Source organism: Cryptotermes secundus, unplaced genomic scaffold (assembly GCF_002891405.2).
Source record: "Cryptotermes secundus unplaced genomic scaffold, Csec_1.0 scaffold1771, whole genome shotgun sequence".
NCBI lineage: Eukaryota > Metazoa > Arthropoda > Insecta > Blattodea > Kalotermitidae > Cryptotermes > Cryptotermes secundus.
Window position 1 is genome coordinate 223,681 of NW_019735487.1, and position 17,489 is coordinate 241,169.

Genomic DNA, 17,489 nt, shown 5'->3' on the forward strand with positions numbered 1-17,489 from the left:
TGTAGAACAAATTTGTAATTAAATCACCAAGGCTGAAACTGTGTACTGAAGGGGGATGAAGTGACAGGAGGAATGCATATAGGACATTGGTGGGAAAGCCAGAAGGAAAGAGACCACTGGGAAGAGCAAGGCATAGGTGGGTGGACAATATTAAAATGGATCTTAGAGAGATAGGATGGGAAGGTATGAACTGGATTGATCTGGCTCAGGACAGGGATCAGTCGATGGGTCCTGTGAACACGGTAATGAACCTTCGGGTTCCATAAAATTCTTGCGTAGCTGCAGGAATTCTCAAATGTGAGGCAGTAAAATATGGTTGCTAGTCCCAAGGGACTAGGACCCGAGAAACACTGCGCTGGCAAGGGCCAGCAGCATATACAAAAGACAGACCCATCCTCTCGTTAGAGAGGGCGCCACACAGAAACAAGACGGTAACAGTCGAGGAGCAATAAATATCTGGTCATGAGCCTCAGGGGAGTGCTCGATACCAAGACTTACTGACTGACTGGCCGTCAGTCGCAATATGACTTTGACTTTGAGTGGTTGCAGATTTGGCTTCTCCTCAAGAAGGGCTCAGCTCCTTAAGTAAGTAAGGCTCAAACTGTAGCCAACAGTCAGCACAGAATTTTCAAAGAGTAACCTAAATGCAGACTACACTCACATATTTTGACAGAAACTGTAAACAGATTGGGCCCAAATTGTAAACAGACACTACCATAAAGACTGTAAGTATCACCTGTGATCCAGCAGTTCATTCAGGTCCAGCAAGACAAGGAGAAGGGATCTATTGCAATTTTTGTGGCATAGCATATCTTCATCAGTTGAATATTATTATACTGATGTGGTCCTGCAGGAACTCTGTGAAGATGCTATATATGTTGTTCATTGTCTGTTACCTAGGGTACACAACATTTTGGAAACTGGATTGGTTTCACCTTCAGATGTAAGGGAGCAAAGGAACTTACTCAGTTGGTCAGAATTACTGGGGTTTTGGACTATATCCAGTGTCTGATATTCTAGAAACTAGAAAACACAACATTTTGGAAACTGGATCTGTTTGAATCCTCAAGTGAAGGGAGGAAGACACATACTCTGTTGGGTCCTTTAGATAGTATGTGTTCTCTGGTTTTTAGAATACCCGATGATGGACAAAATCCAAAAACCCAGTAATTCTGAGTATTATACACTGTCATCAGAACCCTTTAGAACTTACTCAGTTAGGTCTGTTACAAAGATGCAGTCTTGATCACTGGACCCTATCAAATGAGCCCAGCACAGTAAGATCCTTTTCTCCCTTACATATGACGACAGGGAGGTGTCCCTTTTCTGAGATAAATGTACATACAGAGTGATTGTAATTGTAGCTCCCTAGGGATACAGATGTGCCTTAAAAAAGGCAGTGGGTTAAATTTTTACATTTAATTATTAATCATTGTTAAAACCAATACTAAACTCAGTGTAAGAAAAGCTGGATGTTCTGTCATTTTTATTCTATAGATATGTTGGGATCTGTGCGGGTATCAAGATCCTTGCGCTGGCTTTGTTTCTTGTGGACTGGTGGTTGGTGCGACGACGACGCCAGCTTGAAGAGCAGGCTACCATGACAGTTGGTGATGTCGTAGGCTCCATTATTAGCCTTGACAAATGTAAGTTATACAAGTAGACGGAAGGGGTAATTTTATTTTACATTTGTATCTTTTGTCATTGACATTGTTTAGAAATTTTAATATAATGCAAGGGAAATTAAATTTGTCCTGTGCAGAGGGGCAGGTCATTGCAACAAACTCAGAACAAAATTAATCGTTTTAACTTTCTTCTTCATTTCATGGTATAGGCAAACAAATCTCTTCTGAGTTCACACATTCATTCCATCATTGCCAAAGATTTTCCTTGTTCTTAACATTATTTTGTTTTATACTGTAGAATTATTGCAGTATCCCTTCATGTCATTCATTCAAATATTTTATCCAGTTTTGTCTGTATTCATCTGTTCTATTTTGTGTAGATTATGCTTTCAGCTATCTTTTAATATTATCATTCCTAATATGAACTAGCTTGTTGCAACATTTTACTTCTATTGAGCATTGTGTTTCTACTGATTAGATTCTATTTATGTCTCTTGCTTTAATTATCTAAGATTCACTTCTAAAAAAATAAAGTATGTAGTGGAATTCATGTTAATGAAAATTATAAACCATCATGAAACTAGAACTTTGCTAATTTATAGTTTCTGGTGGCTTCCTTGTGTAATTTAAAGAATTTGATGGAATGTAGGCATCATAAGTTCCTAAAGAAATTTCTTTGAAGATGTGTGTACAGAAATGAATGCAATTATTATTACCAATAACTCAAATAGTGGAAGCAATGCAGGATCTGAGAACTGTTATGTGAGCCCACAGTGGAATATTATGATCATTTCTACCAAAGAGATGTTGGTATATCTTTCCCTATAACATCCATAATCTGTACTTGTTCTGAAGTCAGAGCATTCCACAGTCAACCTTGGTCTGATACTGAAACTGTTTGGTACATTCATTGTATTTAATTGTATATTGGATTATACAGTGTTTGAGGAGCGACCATCAATTGTCCAGTCAGATAATCAAAAGTGCACATCAGTTGGTCCGTCAAGCCCGGCCTCAGACCTGCCTACATCACAGTCCGAATCAATGGACACATCAGACCATCATCACATGCAGTCTTCATTGGAGCAGACCTGCCAGATGAAACCTCAGACAATGGAAACGCAGTCTGAAGTAATATTTCCACAGTCAAGGAAAGATCAACTAGAGGAGAGTCTATGCAACACCAGTGTAAATGCTTAATGATGTTATGTTTAGTGTAAAGAAATTCATTGTATTTTGTTGTAGATTGCACCACCTTTGCCACAACTCTGCTTCGAATATATGGGAAGCATTTAAGAACTGAATCATTAGTTTTGTTTCATTCATTTTGTAAGTCTTAAAATTGACAAATTTTATTCCCAGCTTAAGTTCCTCCTGCTCTGGTTCCTTAATATGAGGTATGTATTACTTAATAGAATGTAGTAAAAGATGGTACTAGTCATGACCCACATTTCATATGCTTAATACTTCAGAAAATGAGCCACTCACTACTTCCAGATAGTTCAAAAGTAAAGAAAAATGGAATTGGATTGGAAAACTTCATGTCTCTGTTGTAACAGATTCATAATTAATATTAACAAGACTTTCATTTTATTTATTTGCTTATATTTTGTGTATACATAACTTGACATAATAGAATGAAATACTAAGACTGAAATAATAGTCTTAGCATGAATTGTACTGCCAACTACTAACATGTATATTGTAAATAGGCTGGGCCTGAAAGAGAACTACATCTCAACAGAGAAACTGCATTTAGGTGCTGCCAGGCAATAGGAAACATACTTTAAATAGTGGCTAGGTCTAAAAAAAGCTGGACTCTAACATGAAGATTGCATATGGCTGCTATCAGTTAGTAGCCAGGCACTAGGAAACATATTGTAAATGATGGCTAAATCTGAAAGAGAAGCTATATACTAACATGAACATTGTTAACAGTGGCTGGGTCTCAAACAATACCCAGGTACTTACACAGAAATTGTATGTAGTATCCAGGTCTCGAACAGTAGTTTGAACAATGAAACTGTAAGTGGTAGCTGAGTTTATGTAATAGACAGATACTTGCACAGAAATAATGGTGGGGGGGAGAAGGCAAGGGGAACATAACAAGAATGGTAATGGCAGATTTGGCTTGATTTATTTCTGGGTAAGACTGCAAAGCATGATCATAATGAAGATGTTTATAACCATGTTCAGCTGTGATGGAATTAGTGAGATGTTCATGTATTTCCTTTTTGTGATCGAGTTAAATCTTTAAATAGTGTTTGCAGATACTGTAAAGATTAAGAAGGTTTTCAACAATTTGTTATTTTCATTCCTGACAATCTCCTGAAGAAATGGATTTGATTTTAAATTGTTCAGATATATTTTCTGAGAACCCTTTGAAATGGTATAAAGTTTTCAGCTGTTTCTGATGGTGAATGTTCCATAACGTTACATTTGCTCCTAATTATACCTGAGGACCAGGTATTAAATTTAATATCTGACAGACCCAACCATGTTTCTACACAAACATACCCACTGTGGAGGACCAGTGAAATGTTTGTGTATGGATTGCTTGAAGTCTTTAGTCATATAGTAGATGCTGATTCAATTATTGAATAAGGAACAGCATATCTCTGTATGCAAACTCTTACAATTAGAAGCACTGTTATTGCTGAAATCTTGGGCAAACAATACAAGTTACTGTTATATCAGTATATGTACTCATATACATATGTGTTAGGAGTGACCGCTTATGAATTGCAAGTGAATGACATGCATAATCCAATGAATGAAAATGATTAAATTCATAAGAATGTGCTAGAAAATTTGGTTGCATGTGTGTCTCTTGTTCACTTATACAATACCCAGTGCTTCTCAAGCAAAGTGGCACTAGTAACACAGCAGATGGGCATTCCAGAGTTAACCCAACAGTGCCCAGAGCCTCTGACAGAAGCAGTGTTATGATGAATGTCTTCAGATTTATGAAACATTTCAGAAGAACACTTTACAACAATATTTTATAAATATCCTGGCAATGAATGTTATACAGTGAAATGTAAGCACACATGTAGCAATGGTTATGAAGAATTCTGTGTTCTGGGATATAACCCCATATAGTCCATTGAGAGGAACATGTCCCCTCCATATTCAGGCTCAAAGAATAAGTGGAACAAGAACCCAGCATTAAACAGGTAGTAAATAGAGCCTGCTCTACTTTCTACCTGTTTCAAGCTGTTTGAGTAGGCTCTGCTTGCTACCTGGAGCTCACTGTTTCTTGTTCCACTTATTCATCAATCATGAAGGTAGAAGTGACATGTTTTCCTGAAATGTCAATTGACTTTCAGTGGACTACACAGCATTATATCCCAGAAGATAAAATTCTTTATAAACTCACAGTTTTGAACTCTTGGGAGCAGTGGCTGTATTATTCTTTTTATTATCATTATAAATAATATTATTTTATTATTATCATCATCATTTTCCAAAACTGGATAATGGCACTATTTTAATAAAACTAAACATCACTTTGTTGTTTTAATCAAGTGCTATGTGAACTGAGGACCAAGTTACGTTACTATGCTGGTTGGTCAGGAGTAGTGACATTTCTTGTTTTATGTAGCAGTTGTGTTCCAAAAGAAAGAAAATGTCACAGAAGGTGAAATCTCATAAATCAAACATAATTTTCCCTTCTCCCCACATATTCCCCCTCCTTAAAGCCACACAGTACTCTACTCCCCCTTTTTACTACCTCTCTCCATCACCATCAAGCAAGTCACACTAAAGCAAGCACTGTTAATTGAAATCGGTCTAAATTTTTAAGTGCATTAAAATGAAATTGCATTATTTTAATGTACACGTATATGTAACAAAAAGTGCCAGTACTTGGAAACCATCATTCCACAGTGTCACAAATCCCTCAAGAACTGCCCTGGAACTGAACCCAGATTTGCAGGCTGCCCTTGTTTAGGAGACATACTTCAGTAGGTATGCCCTCACCTGCAACATTTCTACCTAAACACCTCTTGAGAAGACATAGATACAATATTTAGTCAAGACAATAGACAATGTCTATGGTATGTACGTTTTTTTTATTGCTAGTGGGGTGGGACTAAGTCCTTTCTACTGCGGCCACTTCTGGCCTATTGTACCAGCCCCAGATGATAGGCGAGCGTGATTGTGGAGCAGTTGGTGGAATGAAGATTGGCAGGGGAAACCGAAGTACTCGGAGAAAACCTACCCCAGCGCCACTTTGTCCACCACAAATCCCACTTCACCAGACCCGGGATCGAACCCGGACCGCCGCGGTGGGAAGCCAGCGACTAACCGCTTGAGGAATGGTGCAGCCATGGTATGTACTTACAACACAACATGCGATCACCCAAGCCGTTGATATCAAGTATATTCTACAAATCTGACAATAGCAAAAATTTGAGTTGTAACATGGTGTTGTATCTGACACACAGTACACAGTTTCTGGAATGTGGTTCTCTCAGTTGTGAGCGTGAAGGGTACTGTCTTCTAGAATGCAACACCATGTAGTTCAGTAGAAGTTCACTGATGTTTCGGAGGAATATCAGGGTTAAACACTAAGCCAGTCAAGATGCCAGCAAGAAACAGCACCTAACAAAGTACTATGCTTGCTACCTGCTTCTTGTTTCTTTCTTTTTCCCCCTTAGATTACTCTTCAGTCCTTGAGATGTTGGTATGTTCCTCAAAAATATTTGGATTTCTGCAAACTGTATGCCATTACAAGCCAGTGGTACCACTGTGACTTTTCTTACATGTTGGTATGTTAAGTGCACCAGAACCAGACTTTTATTATGATCTATTCTCTTAAGCTTGTGGGGCATGCGGTAGCGTAATTGGTTGAGGCACCATGCTACAAGCCAGAAGGTCGCAGGTTTAATTCTGATGAGGTGGATTGTTTCAATTTTTCTAATATCATCCAGCCACACTGTGGCCCTGCGGTCGACTCAGCCTCTGGCAGAAATGAGTACCAGGAATCTTCCTGGTGGTAAAGGGCGGCTGGTGTATAGGACTGACAGACTTACTACCATCTGTTAGCCAATTGTCTAGAAAATGTGGGACCTTCAATGTCTCACAACCCTATGGGCCTCCATGGCCTTTTACAGGGATAGCTTTACCTTTTACCTATTAAGCTTGGTAAGAGGAGATCTTATGGTTTTGTGGCAGTGAACAGTAAGATAAGAGTAGAGAGTTAACAAACGTTTCGACTGAGCATATTGCCTCCATTGTCATGCTAGAAGAGTAAGCCATGCAAAGAAAAATGTTATGGATATAGGGAATGGGTGACAGAAACTAGGGCTATGTGGAGACCATCCCAGAAGACTGAAGTCTTCATGGTATGGAGATTAATTTCTGTGATGGAACCATATAATTACCATTAAATGGCCTCTCTTACAAAATACCAAAGCTGCAATCACTGTGGTACTAACATTCAGCAAAGGAAGTTTGGTGCATAACCTGCCATGGTTTTGATTACAAGAAGCTCAAAGCCATGTAAAGACTTTAAAATATACATTATTTTTGTGCATGTTCTTCATCTAAAATATCTTTAAGATTATGACATTCTTTCTGTAGGCAACTTCACAGAAGATAAATCCTGTGTGTTTGAGATCTCTGGTTCTGGTTATAATTGTATGTTGAAAATATAATCCAGTAGACTTCTAATGGTGGTGTAACAATCTGAGTCAATATCTGATAATGAGGAAAGCTCAAAGATGTTTTAGATACAGTTTTGCTAGCTATTGCTCATTGCTCTTCACACCATTTGCTGAGTTGACATAGGGAGTGGTGTGCTAAATGATATTAACGTACCAGTATTCCTACCTTAATAAAAGATGTGGGTCATTGTACAGAAGGGCAGGGGGGGGGGTCTTCATATTGTTTCTGCCAAAAATTAATCAATCGTAATTTCAGGTAGACTTAAATTTTTCCAAATGCTACTGATTAATTTATTATATTAAAATATATGGCTATAATTTCCAGGAGTGGAGAGATTAACAGAATGTTTTTATCTGTATTTATCTTTAACCCTCTTCCAGCCTAAATATTTCTATGAAAATTATTTTCTGACCTTAGTGATTGAACATGTTCCCATATTCTTCCTATATCTCAGTGATATTTATTGGCGACTTCAGTAATTTTTTGGTTCCCTGATAGATTGTATGGCATAAAGAAACTGTGTCCTTTCACATATTGGCTGCAGTTCCAAAGTTATTGACCAAAATATAGAATTATATAAAATAAATGTGTATTTTGTTCATAAAATTAAAGTGAAATTAGAGGTTACAGTCTGTTTAAACTGTTTTAGGAAAGGGTTAAATTAGGTGCTTGATGATTAACTGATATGCAATTTAAATACAAATATAATGGACTCTTTTAACTTAACGAAAGTCCCCTGGCACAATCTGAAATAATGCATACATCCAAGTTGCTTCCAACTTAGTAACTTTAAATCACTGTAAACACTTAGGAAGAAAAAGGCTCGTAACTTAATGTAGACATAACTTATGCTCTTAATACAGAATATATTTCATTCAGACTATAGTACTTTCATTGCACATTGAAGTTTAGAAGTGAAATGCCAGATGTGTGTACATTTGCATGGGATTGTGTGTGAGTATATATGTGTAAGATTGTGTGGATCTTTATGACTCAGATATTGTGAATATTTTCATTGCAAGAAAAAATGTATCTTAATGAAAGGTATTTTAAATATGTTGATTGTTGATCTCAAACTCTAATTGTCAATTTAATACTACAAATATACTACAAAGCTGTGACAAAAGAATTAATGAACTCATGGTGAAATTCCTTTTTTATCTAAGTGCTAATTTGATCATGGAAAATGTCAATTTTGAATTGATATGAGGAAGTTTTATTTTTTAATGTATGGACAGATGAATCTCATTTTACACAGGGGGCTGGATTCCTGAAAATCACTTCATGGATCAAAAGCGCGTAAAATGTAAAATATTTAAGATGTATTAATATGGATTTGTTCCTGAATGCTCAAGGTTTTGATCATATAAGAATAAATTAAACATTAATGCACTTAAGCTTCATATATACTAAGATGTAAGAGCAGTACATAATTGTACAGAACACATAAAACAAATGAAAATATTAAAATAGTATGTAAATTCAAAACCAATAGATATTAAGAATGGCTGAGGCTAGACCTTGCATAAGGCAGCTGGTTCATCAGTGTTGGATGACTGAGATGACATAGAAGAAGGTGTGGGTCATTCCACATGACTTTCTTCAAGTTTGACAAGTTCTCCAACTGAAGCTGAAGGGGGCACTGAAAGCTGCTCTTGATGAAAGTTGCTGTTTTCAACTTCTGATAATAGAACATAAATGCTTTTCAAGATGCTGAAATAAAAATATGAAGTATATGAAGATTGAGATACAAAAGTGCATGTGATGAGATTCACCTGTTTTTTTTTCCCCCTTTGTCTTCAATTGAATTATTAAAATATTGGACTCATATATGTAAAAATCCATTAACTTATGTGGTTTTGAAATTCTTACATATTGATTAACCATAACCAGATTATTTCTATTTTCATAATTATTATACAAATTTCTTCCAGTTAGGAGTTGCCATCTCTATATATTTGGGTAGGAGAGTCTGGAAATTGAATTTCATCTCTTTGGAGTCAGGCCATATTTCATCAGAACTGAAGTATCTCCAGATTTTCACAGTTTTAAGTTTCACAGACTTATTGACAAGGTCATAAATATTTTAAATTTTATGTATATTGCAGTTACAATGTAAAATAATATCATGGCTGTGAGAAATATGTACAAATCTTTCAGTTTTGTTACAATAACAGTTTGATCACTTGAGATGAAGATGTGAAATTTTGTATGGGATGGTTACAGTTGGTAGACCTTTTTGTTAACTGTTGCTTAATTTACATCAGAAGTTACTTGCCAATAAGAAGTGGCGTCAAGTCATTCCTGTTGTTCCTGTACCACCTTGCAAGCTAAATGAGATATCTGCTGCTTCTTATTTGTTAATTAATTCTTATCTCCTTGAATTATATATGATATTTAAGATTATATCCAATACAGTATTCATGGAAATAGTTAAAAAAAAGTGTAAATTTATTGGTATGTAATTGCCTCAAGTCTCATTATATAGACTGGAGCATTTGAAGGAAAATAGGGGTCATATTTTCTCTGAATTTCTGAGTGAATTTTCATATATTTAGTCGTAAAATCTTTGAGGTGGCAACCCTAACTTTGATCTTTGTTAATTCCTGTACATAACTTTGAACTGAGTCAAATCCACAACAGATTAGTAGCCTTCATATCTTAGAGTACCTCATGCAAAATCTTAAAATGACACTGTAAATCATTCCTAATTAGTTTTTTATGTGGTTTCTAAAACTGCTTATTTATGTACAGATAACACCTTCATACATGTAGTTAGTGCACCTTGACAATTCTGCTGTTATGAAAGTAGCGAACACTTGTCTTAAATAGATGACTGTTGAATTTTACCACAACATTGCTAAAAAATGAATTTCCACATAACATATAATGTTATTATAAGAGCTGTAAATAGCACAAAATATTATATATATTCACATGAAGTATTTATATATAGTGTTTAAGTAGAATATTAATAGATAGTTTTATTGTAAATAAGATACATAGTTGTTACAATATTGGATACATTTGCTGGGAATGTCATGTTTGAACAGATTGGGAAGGGGGAAATTTGTTATTGCAAATTATATAAATGTTTGAAAGTTGGAGGAATTGAATGCAGAATCTTACTGTGTATATGAATGTGTATATTTTTTATCCATTGACACCTTTTCTAACAAAATATTCCCTGCTTGTATGTTCAAAAATCACATATCTGGGTTGAATTAACTCCCTTAAAAAGTAAACTGTACCCTGACTTAACTTACCTTCACTTTTATTAAAACTATGTTATCTGAAGTCATTTAATAAAATAAAGCAGGGTAAATTTTAACAATCTGAATGCAAACAATTAAGATTAATTGGAAATCAGATGTTTTTATGGAATGAAAACCAACAACGTGTAATATTTAGCAGTGAAACTATATGGATGAACTGTTTACAAACCATTTATATATTATATTGCCTTTTATGCCCTTTTTTATTTCTGGGGACCATAATTTGATAAAGCAACACCTTTCTGTGAGTTATGTTGTTTCTAAGCTGAAGGTTTGTTTGTCCTGAAGATGCCTTGGTTGCTGAAGTTATTGTTTTATGCAACCTTTCATGCTAGAAGGTTCACTTCCTTCCAAATTATAACAGAGCTACTAGATACAAGAAATTGTATCAGAGAAAAGGTGACCAAGATGTAGCATCCTACATGCTATATAAATTAATGTAAAATATGTGTGCATAATTTTTAGTGTTCTGTGTGGAATTCAGTATAAAATATAATTTAAATCTGAAACATGAAAGAATGTGTATACTGACACCTCATTTTATGAACGTTCATTTAACAAAAATTCAATTTAATACCTTTGTAATGTTAATATTCTTTCTTCAGCACGTTTAAAGAATTTTTGACAAAATGAAAACCTGGCAAATTGTACTTATGTTTCCAGTTCTGCACATCCTTCATCCCACTCCTTGTGCAATCAATTCTGCAGTTGTACTTTGCTGTTTATTGTAAGTTGTGCTTTGAGCATTAGCTATTTTTATTTTATCTTAGAATATATAGATCACTTATTTTTAATAAATCTTCACTCTATCTCTTTTATATGGTATGTTTATTTAAATTTCATGCTCTTCGTTTCAAGTAACATCACTGTATTCTAATTTTTACCTTTCAGTTAATGGAAATTACTTTCTATTTAATGAATTTTCAGTTACTAAGTGATTTAAAGGAGAGCATCCATTCCCTAAAATGAAAAGTTAGTTTACAAAAGTATGTGGGTATTGAGGGTTTGACTTGTATTAAAATATTAGTAAAAATTACATTTGATGACACAAACTCGCTAAATAGGCTATCTAGTAAGGGTAAAATATTTTTTACAGTATCACCAGGCCTTGCTCTTTGGTTCAATTTGTCATCATAACATTTCAGAGTGAATTTGACGCTGGTTGATCTTGACAAGTATTTTTTTTTTTTTTTGCTGCAGAACATCCTTTATATTAAAATTATATGCATATACCAGTTTAATTTTTCTGTTTTTAACATTTCAGTACTAAATTATACATTTAAACTGGTGCATTTTGTGGTTATAAAGAAGTTGTATATCTACAACTGTATAATGTATGAAACAGCCAAATAATTACCTGGAAACAGTTCTTATAAATTGAGGTGTCTAAAAGCTACAACACTTGATAATTGTTCCATTTGAGAATTATATTACTATATTTACCTTGAATATAAGATAAGTTCTTTTGTGTGCAATTTAACATCTGAAAAATAAGGGAATGAAGGAAAATTCTTCACTATGACTATTAAAATCATTAGGAATGAACTGGTATGGAGGTTCATGTTCTTGCTGCAGGAACTGTTTGTTTTGTGTAATGCCATATATCATATTTATTAACCTACTGTTTTATGAAACCCACAGAGTTTCATCTAAACAGAAAATGTGGCAAGAGTTCACCTTTTCGAACTTATATCTCAGGACATGAATGGGTCAGTTTGTCATTTGCTGTTTATGAGAGAGACAGAGTACGAACTGTTGAAGACAGTAAAATACGAACATTGGTTGGTACATCCTGCCTTCCTTACCTTAGGCAGGTGTAAACCAGAAGACAAATTTTTCACGTACAAATAAGCGAAGTGGTGACCGATTGTAAATCAATTTGTGCAGTGGTAATAATTAAATATTGATGCTTAAACTATTTATTTAGGCTTTGCTCATGAATTTTTTAATATATACCCCTAACACTTCAGAAATGGGTTCTATTTCCATGTTCAGGTCATGGATTTGCTTCCTGATGAGGTAATTGGAATTTTCAATTGACCTAATTCTTCCATCCTCACTATGGCCCTAGGATCAACTCAGCTTCTAACAGAAATGGGTACCACATATCTTCCTGGGGGGTGAAGGGTGGCTGGTGTGTAAGGTTGGTAACCTTAGAGCCATCTGTGAATCAATTGTCAAGAAAATGTGGGAACCTCGACATCTCACAACCCTATGGGCCTCCACAGCTTGTTACAAGGATAGTTTTACTTTTTTTAGGTGCAGCGCCTCCCTCAACTTGGTCTGCAATATGAGAGTAGCTCTGCCTAGGAGAATGGATAGAGTAGGACTCGCTTGAAGAATGCTGTCTTATGTAACACTATATAGACCAGTAGAAGTCCACTGGCATTCTGGAGGACTGTACTGCTTTGTTAAAGAGTAAACCAAGCAAGAAACAGATAGAAACCTTGCTATTTGTTTCTTGTGTGCTTTAGAGTATTTGAGATTGCTGGATTTGAGGTTATTACACCAGTGACTCTGCTGCCTGCCTGCATTTTGCTGGTTCCTGCTTAGTTTACTCCTTGACCCTGAAGGTGGAGACAGTGTGGTTCACAAAAATATTGTTGGGCTTCTATCATGTTATAGGGCATGGCATCCCTTAAGTTAAAACTCTTCATAGTTACCACTGTCAGAACCTCAAATCCAGCATAGGATTCTCTTCTTACTCTCTCCATCTGAAGATGGAAATAGAACTCATGTCTGAAATATTGTGGATTTTGTATTAAAAAACTAAGATGGTGAACAAACGGCATCTAAAAGGTCCTCATGTCTCTAGGAGATCTCTGAGTAAAATTAGGCAAAAAGTTTCCTGCCCAAGTAGTTTCCAGTGCCTCTGGCAGATGGGGGAAGTATTGGGTACCGAGGGCCGACCTCATTGGCTGAACGGGGCTGATAGTACGCACCAGTACTGGTAGGGTATGGCGACTGGTAGAATATCAAAGGGGGACGTACAATAGACTATTAGTCTCGGTGCATGGGGAAACCCACCCCCTCCAATAATAATAATAATAATAATAAAAGATGGTGAACAAAGACCAAATATATGCCCTTAAACATTATGTCTCAGCGTTGTCAAATAACGTTAATCTTAATTTAAATATTAATGTTTCCAAGCAGATCTTCCCTTATCTTTTCTTCTGCTATTGACCTCAGAAGTCTGTGCCTTGCTTTCCCCTCTTGTGGCTGGAAGTAACCACAAAGTAGTGAGACTAATGTGTAAAACAAAATTTCTGCTTGTATAAATGTGATGATTAAGTATACAATGCAGATTACATTTGTGAATACTAATTTGTAGTAACTGCAACAATATCAGTCACTAGTAGGTTGCAATGACATGTATTTTTTGTAAAACTATATTACGTACAAACCAGAATAAGAATATTATGACATTTAAACTGAAATAGGTTATTCTCTGAATTAAATTTTTGAGACTGAGGACTATCTTACATTCAGGTAAATGTGATGAAAACCAGCACAGAGATTGTCTTTGAACAAACAGCTACACTGGCATATTTAAACAGATTTGTACTTAATTGCAAAAATATTTATTTACAATATGAAAAACACCCTGTGACAAAAAGACATCCATTTATTATCCATATTTATCGCTATACTTTCTGTTACTTTACTGATACTCAGTCATCAAATGATGAATATGGATGGTCACAAAATGAACTAAATGTTATGCACAAAACAGTATATTCTAAACAGAACAGGAAGATGTATGACTGCATGTCATCAATTGCTCTGTATGATGCATGTTTTTTTTTTTTAAGAATAATAAACTTGTGCCTAAATTTGCTTAAAGTGAAATGAGGTTATGATCTCAGACTTTATACATAAATTGATTTGTTTAGAGATGCAAATATTTGCTTATGTAGTACTGAAATAAAATTTCTATAACTTTAAAATAAAGAAATTATTAACAATGAGAACAAATTATATGAAGCATTGAAGGCTATGTACTAAAAAGTAATACAAACATGAAATGTTTTTATATGCAATTTAATTAATGAAGTTACTAAAACAGCACATTCAATATTTGCCTTATTCAAATCTGTATTGGAATCACATCTGCCATAGTTGTAGCTGAACATGTAGCATTTTAATGCATAGTACCACATCTTAAATGAACTTGAATTATACTGAGACATGTATTGTATTGTAGGTTGAAATATTACCTTGATTATTACTAGTTTTAATTAGTCAAGACTGCAGACATTCAAACAAGAGACTCAATAAAGAAATGAATTATAACAACATAGTAAAGGTTTTTATTAATCGTATGAAATACAATTCCCTTGAATCCATACATTCTCTAGTTTTAAATTGTTATTCTTTTTGTTCTATACAAATAGTTTTTTCAGCGTAACCCCCCCTGTTATTGTTGGTTGGGGACTTTAGGAAATATATATATGACATATTTTAGTCACCTACCACCTCTATTATATTATTTGTCATTGAAGACTGATTAGATTAAAAAGGTGGCTCATATAGCTGGCTGTTGCAATGTCACCAGATTCAATCTGAGATGCATTCCCTTTCTGAATTAGCTGTCTAGTAGTTCCACATTTTGAATAAACCCTGGAAGTCTAGAATGACATATGCAGTCAAAGCATGGAAACATCTTGAATGGTGGAAACAAACATATTATTTATGGGATGTTTTGTAAGTTTATTCATATTGTTCCCATCTTTAAGAGCAATGGCATTGCTGAAGTACAAGTTTAATTGTAATTATATTATAATTATAATTGTAATACAAGTATAATTATATAGTAATAGCAGGAGACACAATAATGATCACATATGTTATGCAGTTTTTCACATCCTCCTGCTCCTTCCTTTCCCTTCCTTTTCCTCAATTCTAAATAACCTTAGCACTCTGTTTCTCAGGGTGAGAGAGAGAAGTTTCATGTCCATAGAAAGCTAAATGTAAAATTAGAGTTTTGTTTTGTGTTTATGAAGAGACAGGAAGACAAAAGATAAGTTCTTAACTCAGTGGTAGCAAAGAACATTTTCTAACATTTTTCATTATTTATTGCATCAGATATTGAAACTAGGAAAGGTGTTGCAACTTAGTCTCAACCATATAATTAGGCACAAGAAAGTATGCACAGGTAAGCTATTTCAAGGGATAAAATGAGTCGTTTTCATTTAGATGTTATTATATATTAAAAGTAATGAAGTTGAAATGTTAAAGAGATAAATGTGCTTAAATATGATTAGAAAGATAGATGGGTTTGAGGATAGAGCCATAATGATACAAGAATGTGAAATTTAATCCTCCAGCCAATCAGACATCGACATGGGTAATTGCGTATGTGACGTCATTTCCTCCCGTATCCTAACCCACCCGTCGTCCATCTTGGCTCAGTTACCAGTTGGTCCTGTTCGTAAGTGGGAGTGTGCTTTGCTGTGGTACCACGGATTACGGCTCTACCCGTTCAATCCGTATTCAATGTGTATGGCTCTTGTGGTAAGTGGTTCGTGTTTTTAATTATTTTTTCTGGATAGAGAAATTAGAGCCCTCTAAGTAACCTACATACTGTGTCAGAGAAATGTGTGAACTGGAAGGGAGATATGAAGTCATATGAGCCTTGTGAGTGCCATAGGTCTGAAAAACGCTAACAAACACAGAAACTAGTATGGATGAAAATAAAGAAACAGAGAAGTTGCTCTTATGTGTTTATTGTTTAAGCTGTTGCATGTTTTACTGACCTATTTATACATTTTTATCAGAATTTTGACCTAAACTATTGACTTCGGCCATTCGTTTTCGCAGCTATCCAAAATGTCAGCGACTACCTCCTGGATCAATGTCGTCTGTGGAGTTTGGTGTTTAAATTTGATTTTTATGCAGTTTATCTCGAAAACCGGTTGAGCAACAGTAGATTTTCTCTCTGCATTAAAATAAATGTATTATAGACACCCACAGGCCAGCAGACTGACTGTTAGGAATGTGTTTGCATAATTGGAACTTCGAATATGTTCCCAAGAAAGTTGTTACTTCTGAATTTTTTAAATTTGAAAATAGTTTTATAATTCTGTGCTCATTAAGTAGAAATAATTTCATGAATGAAATACAGTTTTCAAGCGTATGGATGAAATTCAAAATAAACCTACAAATGAGGCAAATTAGATTTTTTTATTTATAAAGGCTTTGAATGTGAATAGTGTTAATATTTGCAGCCAGTGTTAATGTATTATATATTTTTTAGTAACGTTTCATGTAGACTTCGTGATGGAGTTCTGCCTAGGGGCAGTACTTAATTTTCCATTTGAAGTGTGTGTTAATTTTGATTCGTAGGTAGCAAGTTTGACCACGTGATTTGAAGGGTCAGGTTTTGTTGAGTTGTGCTTAAGTACACTGGCTCGCAACGCACGCATTTCTAGGCACAACAAGTCACTTTAAAAACTAGAATTTCTTTGTGATATTGTTTAACTGTAAAAAGTTTTTATTGGTACGTTAGTAGTGGTGAGGAATGCTATTGCACACTAGGAGTGGGGATTTTATACGTTCCATGTTTTTTCTGGCTTGCTTCATAATGCAGAAAAGCATGTCTAGAAGAAAAGCACGCCTTTGCCTGAAAATGTCTGTAGTCCTGAGAGTGTAGCAAATCTGATGCAGTTTTATTTACAGTATAATCAGAAGAAAATAAAGAATAGTCAGATTTTTTCGTGCTTCTAATATCAAGTGGAATAATCGTATGTCTGACGAAATAAAATAAAATAAAAAAGAGGCCGAAAATATGTCGTGTTCGGAAATTCTATACTACATATAGAATTGAGCATGGTCTTCTGACGTGATTTTTATGACATACATGGGACTTGTACAGTACAGTAAATGTTTCTGTACTGTAATTTTCTGTTTTTTTTTT

General features: G+C 35.0%; 2 protein-coding genes across 3 annotated transcripts in view; both read left to right on the plus strand.

Annotated features, from left to right (window-relative positions):
- LOC111869472 (solute carrier organic anion transporter family member 5A1) overlaps positions 1-5,756 on the plus strand; it is a 70,409-nt gene extending 64,653 nt beyond the window's left edge. Inside the window, exons 16-17 of the mRNA XM_023861039.2 lie at positions 1,498-1,646; positions 2,566-5,756. Of these exons, the coding sequence (XP_023716807.1) occupies positions 1,498-1,646; positions 2,566-2,825 (409 nt within the window). The 3' untranslated portion in view covers positions 2,826-5,756. The remainder of the gene's footprint in view (positions 1-1,497; positions 1,647-2,565) is intronic.
- A 10,227-nt stretch (positions 5,757-15,983) lies between these two features.
- LOC111869467 (protein tyrosine phosphatase type IVA 1) overlaps positions 15,984-17,489 on the plus strand; it is a 100,298-nt gene continuing 98,792 nt past the window's right edge. For both annotated transcript variants that reach the window (XM_023861030.1, XM_023861031.1), the window contains exon 1: positions 15,984-16,087. The gene's annotated coding sequence lies outside the window, so the exon portion shown is untranslated. The remainder of the gene's footprint in view (positions 16,088-17,489) is intronic.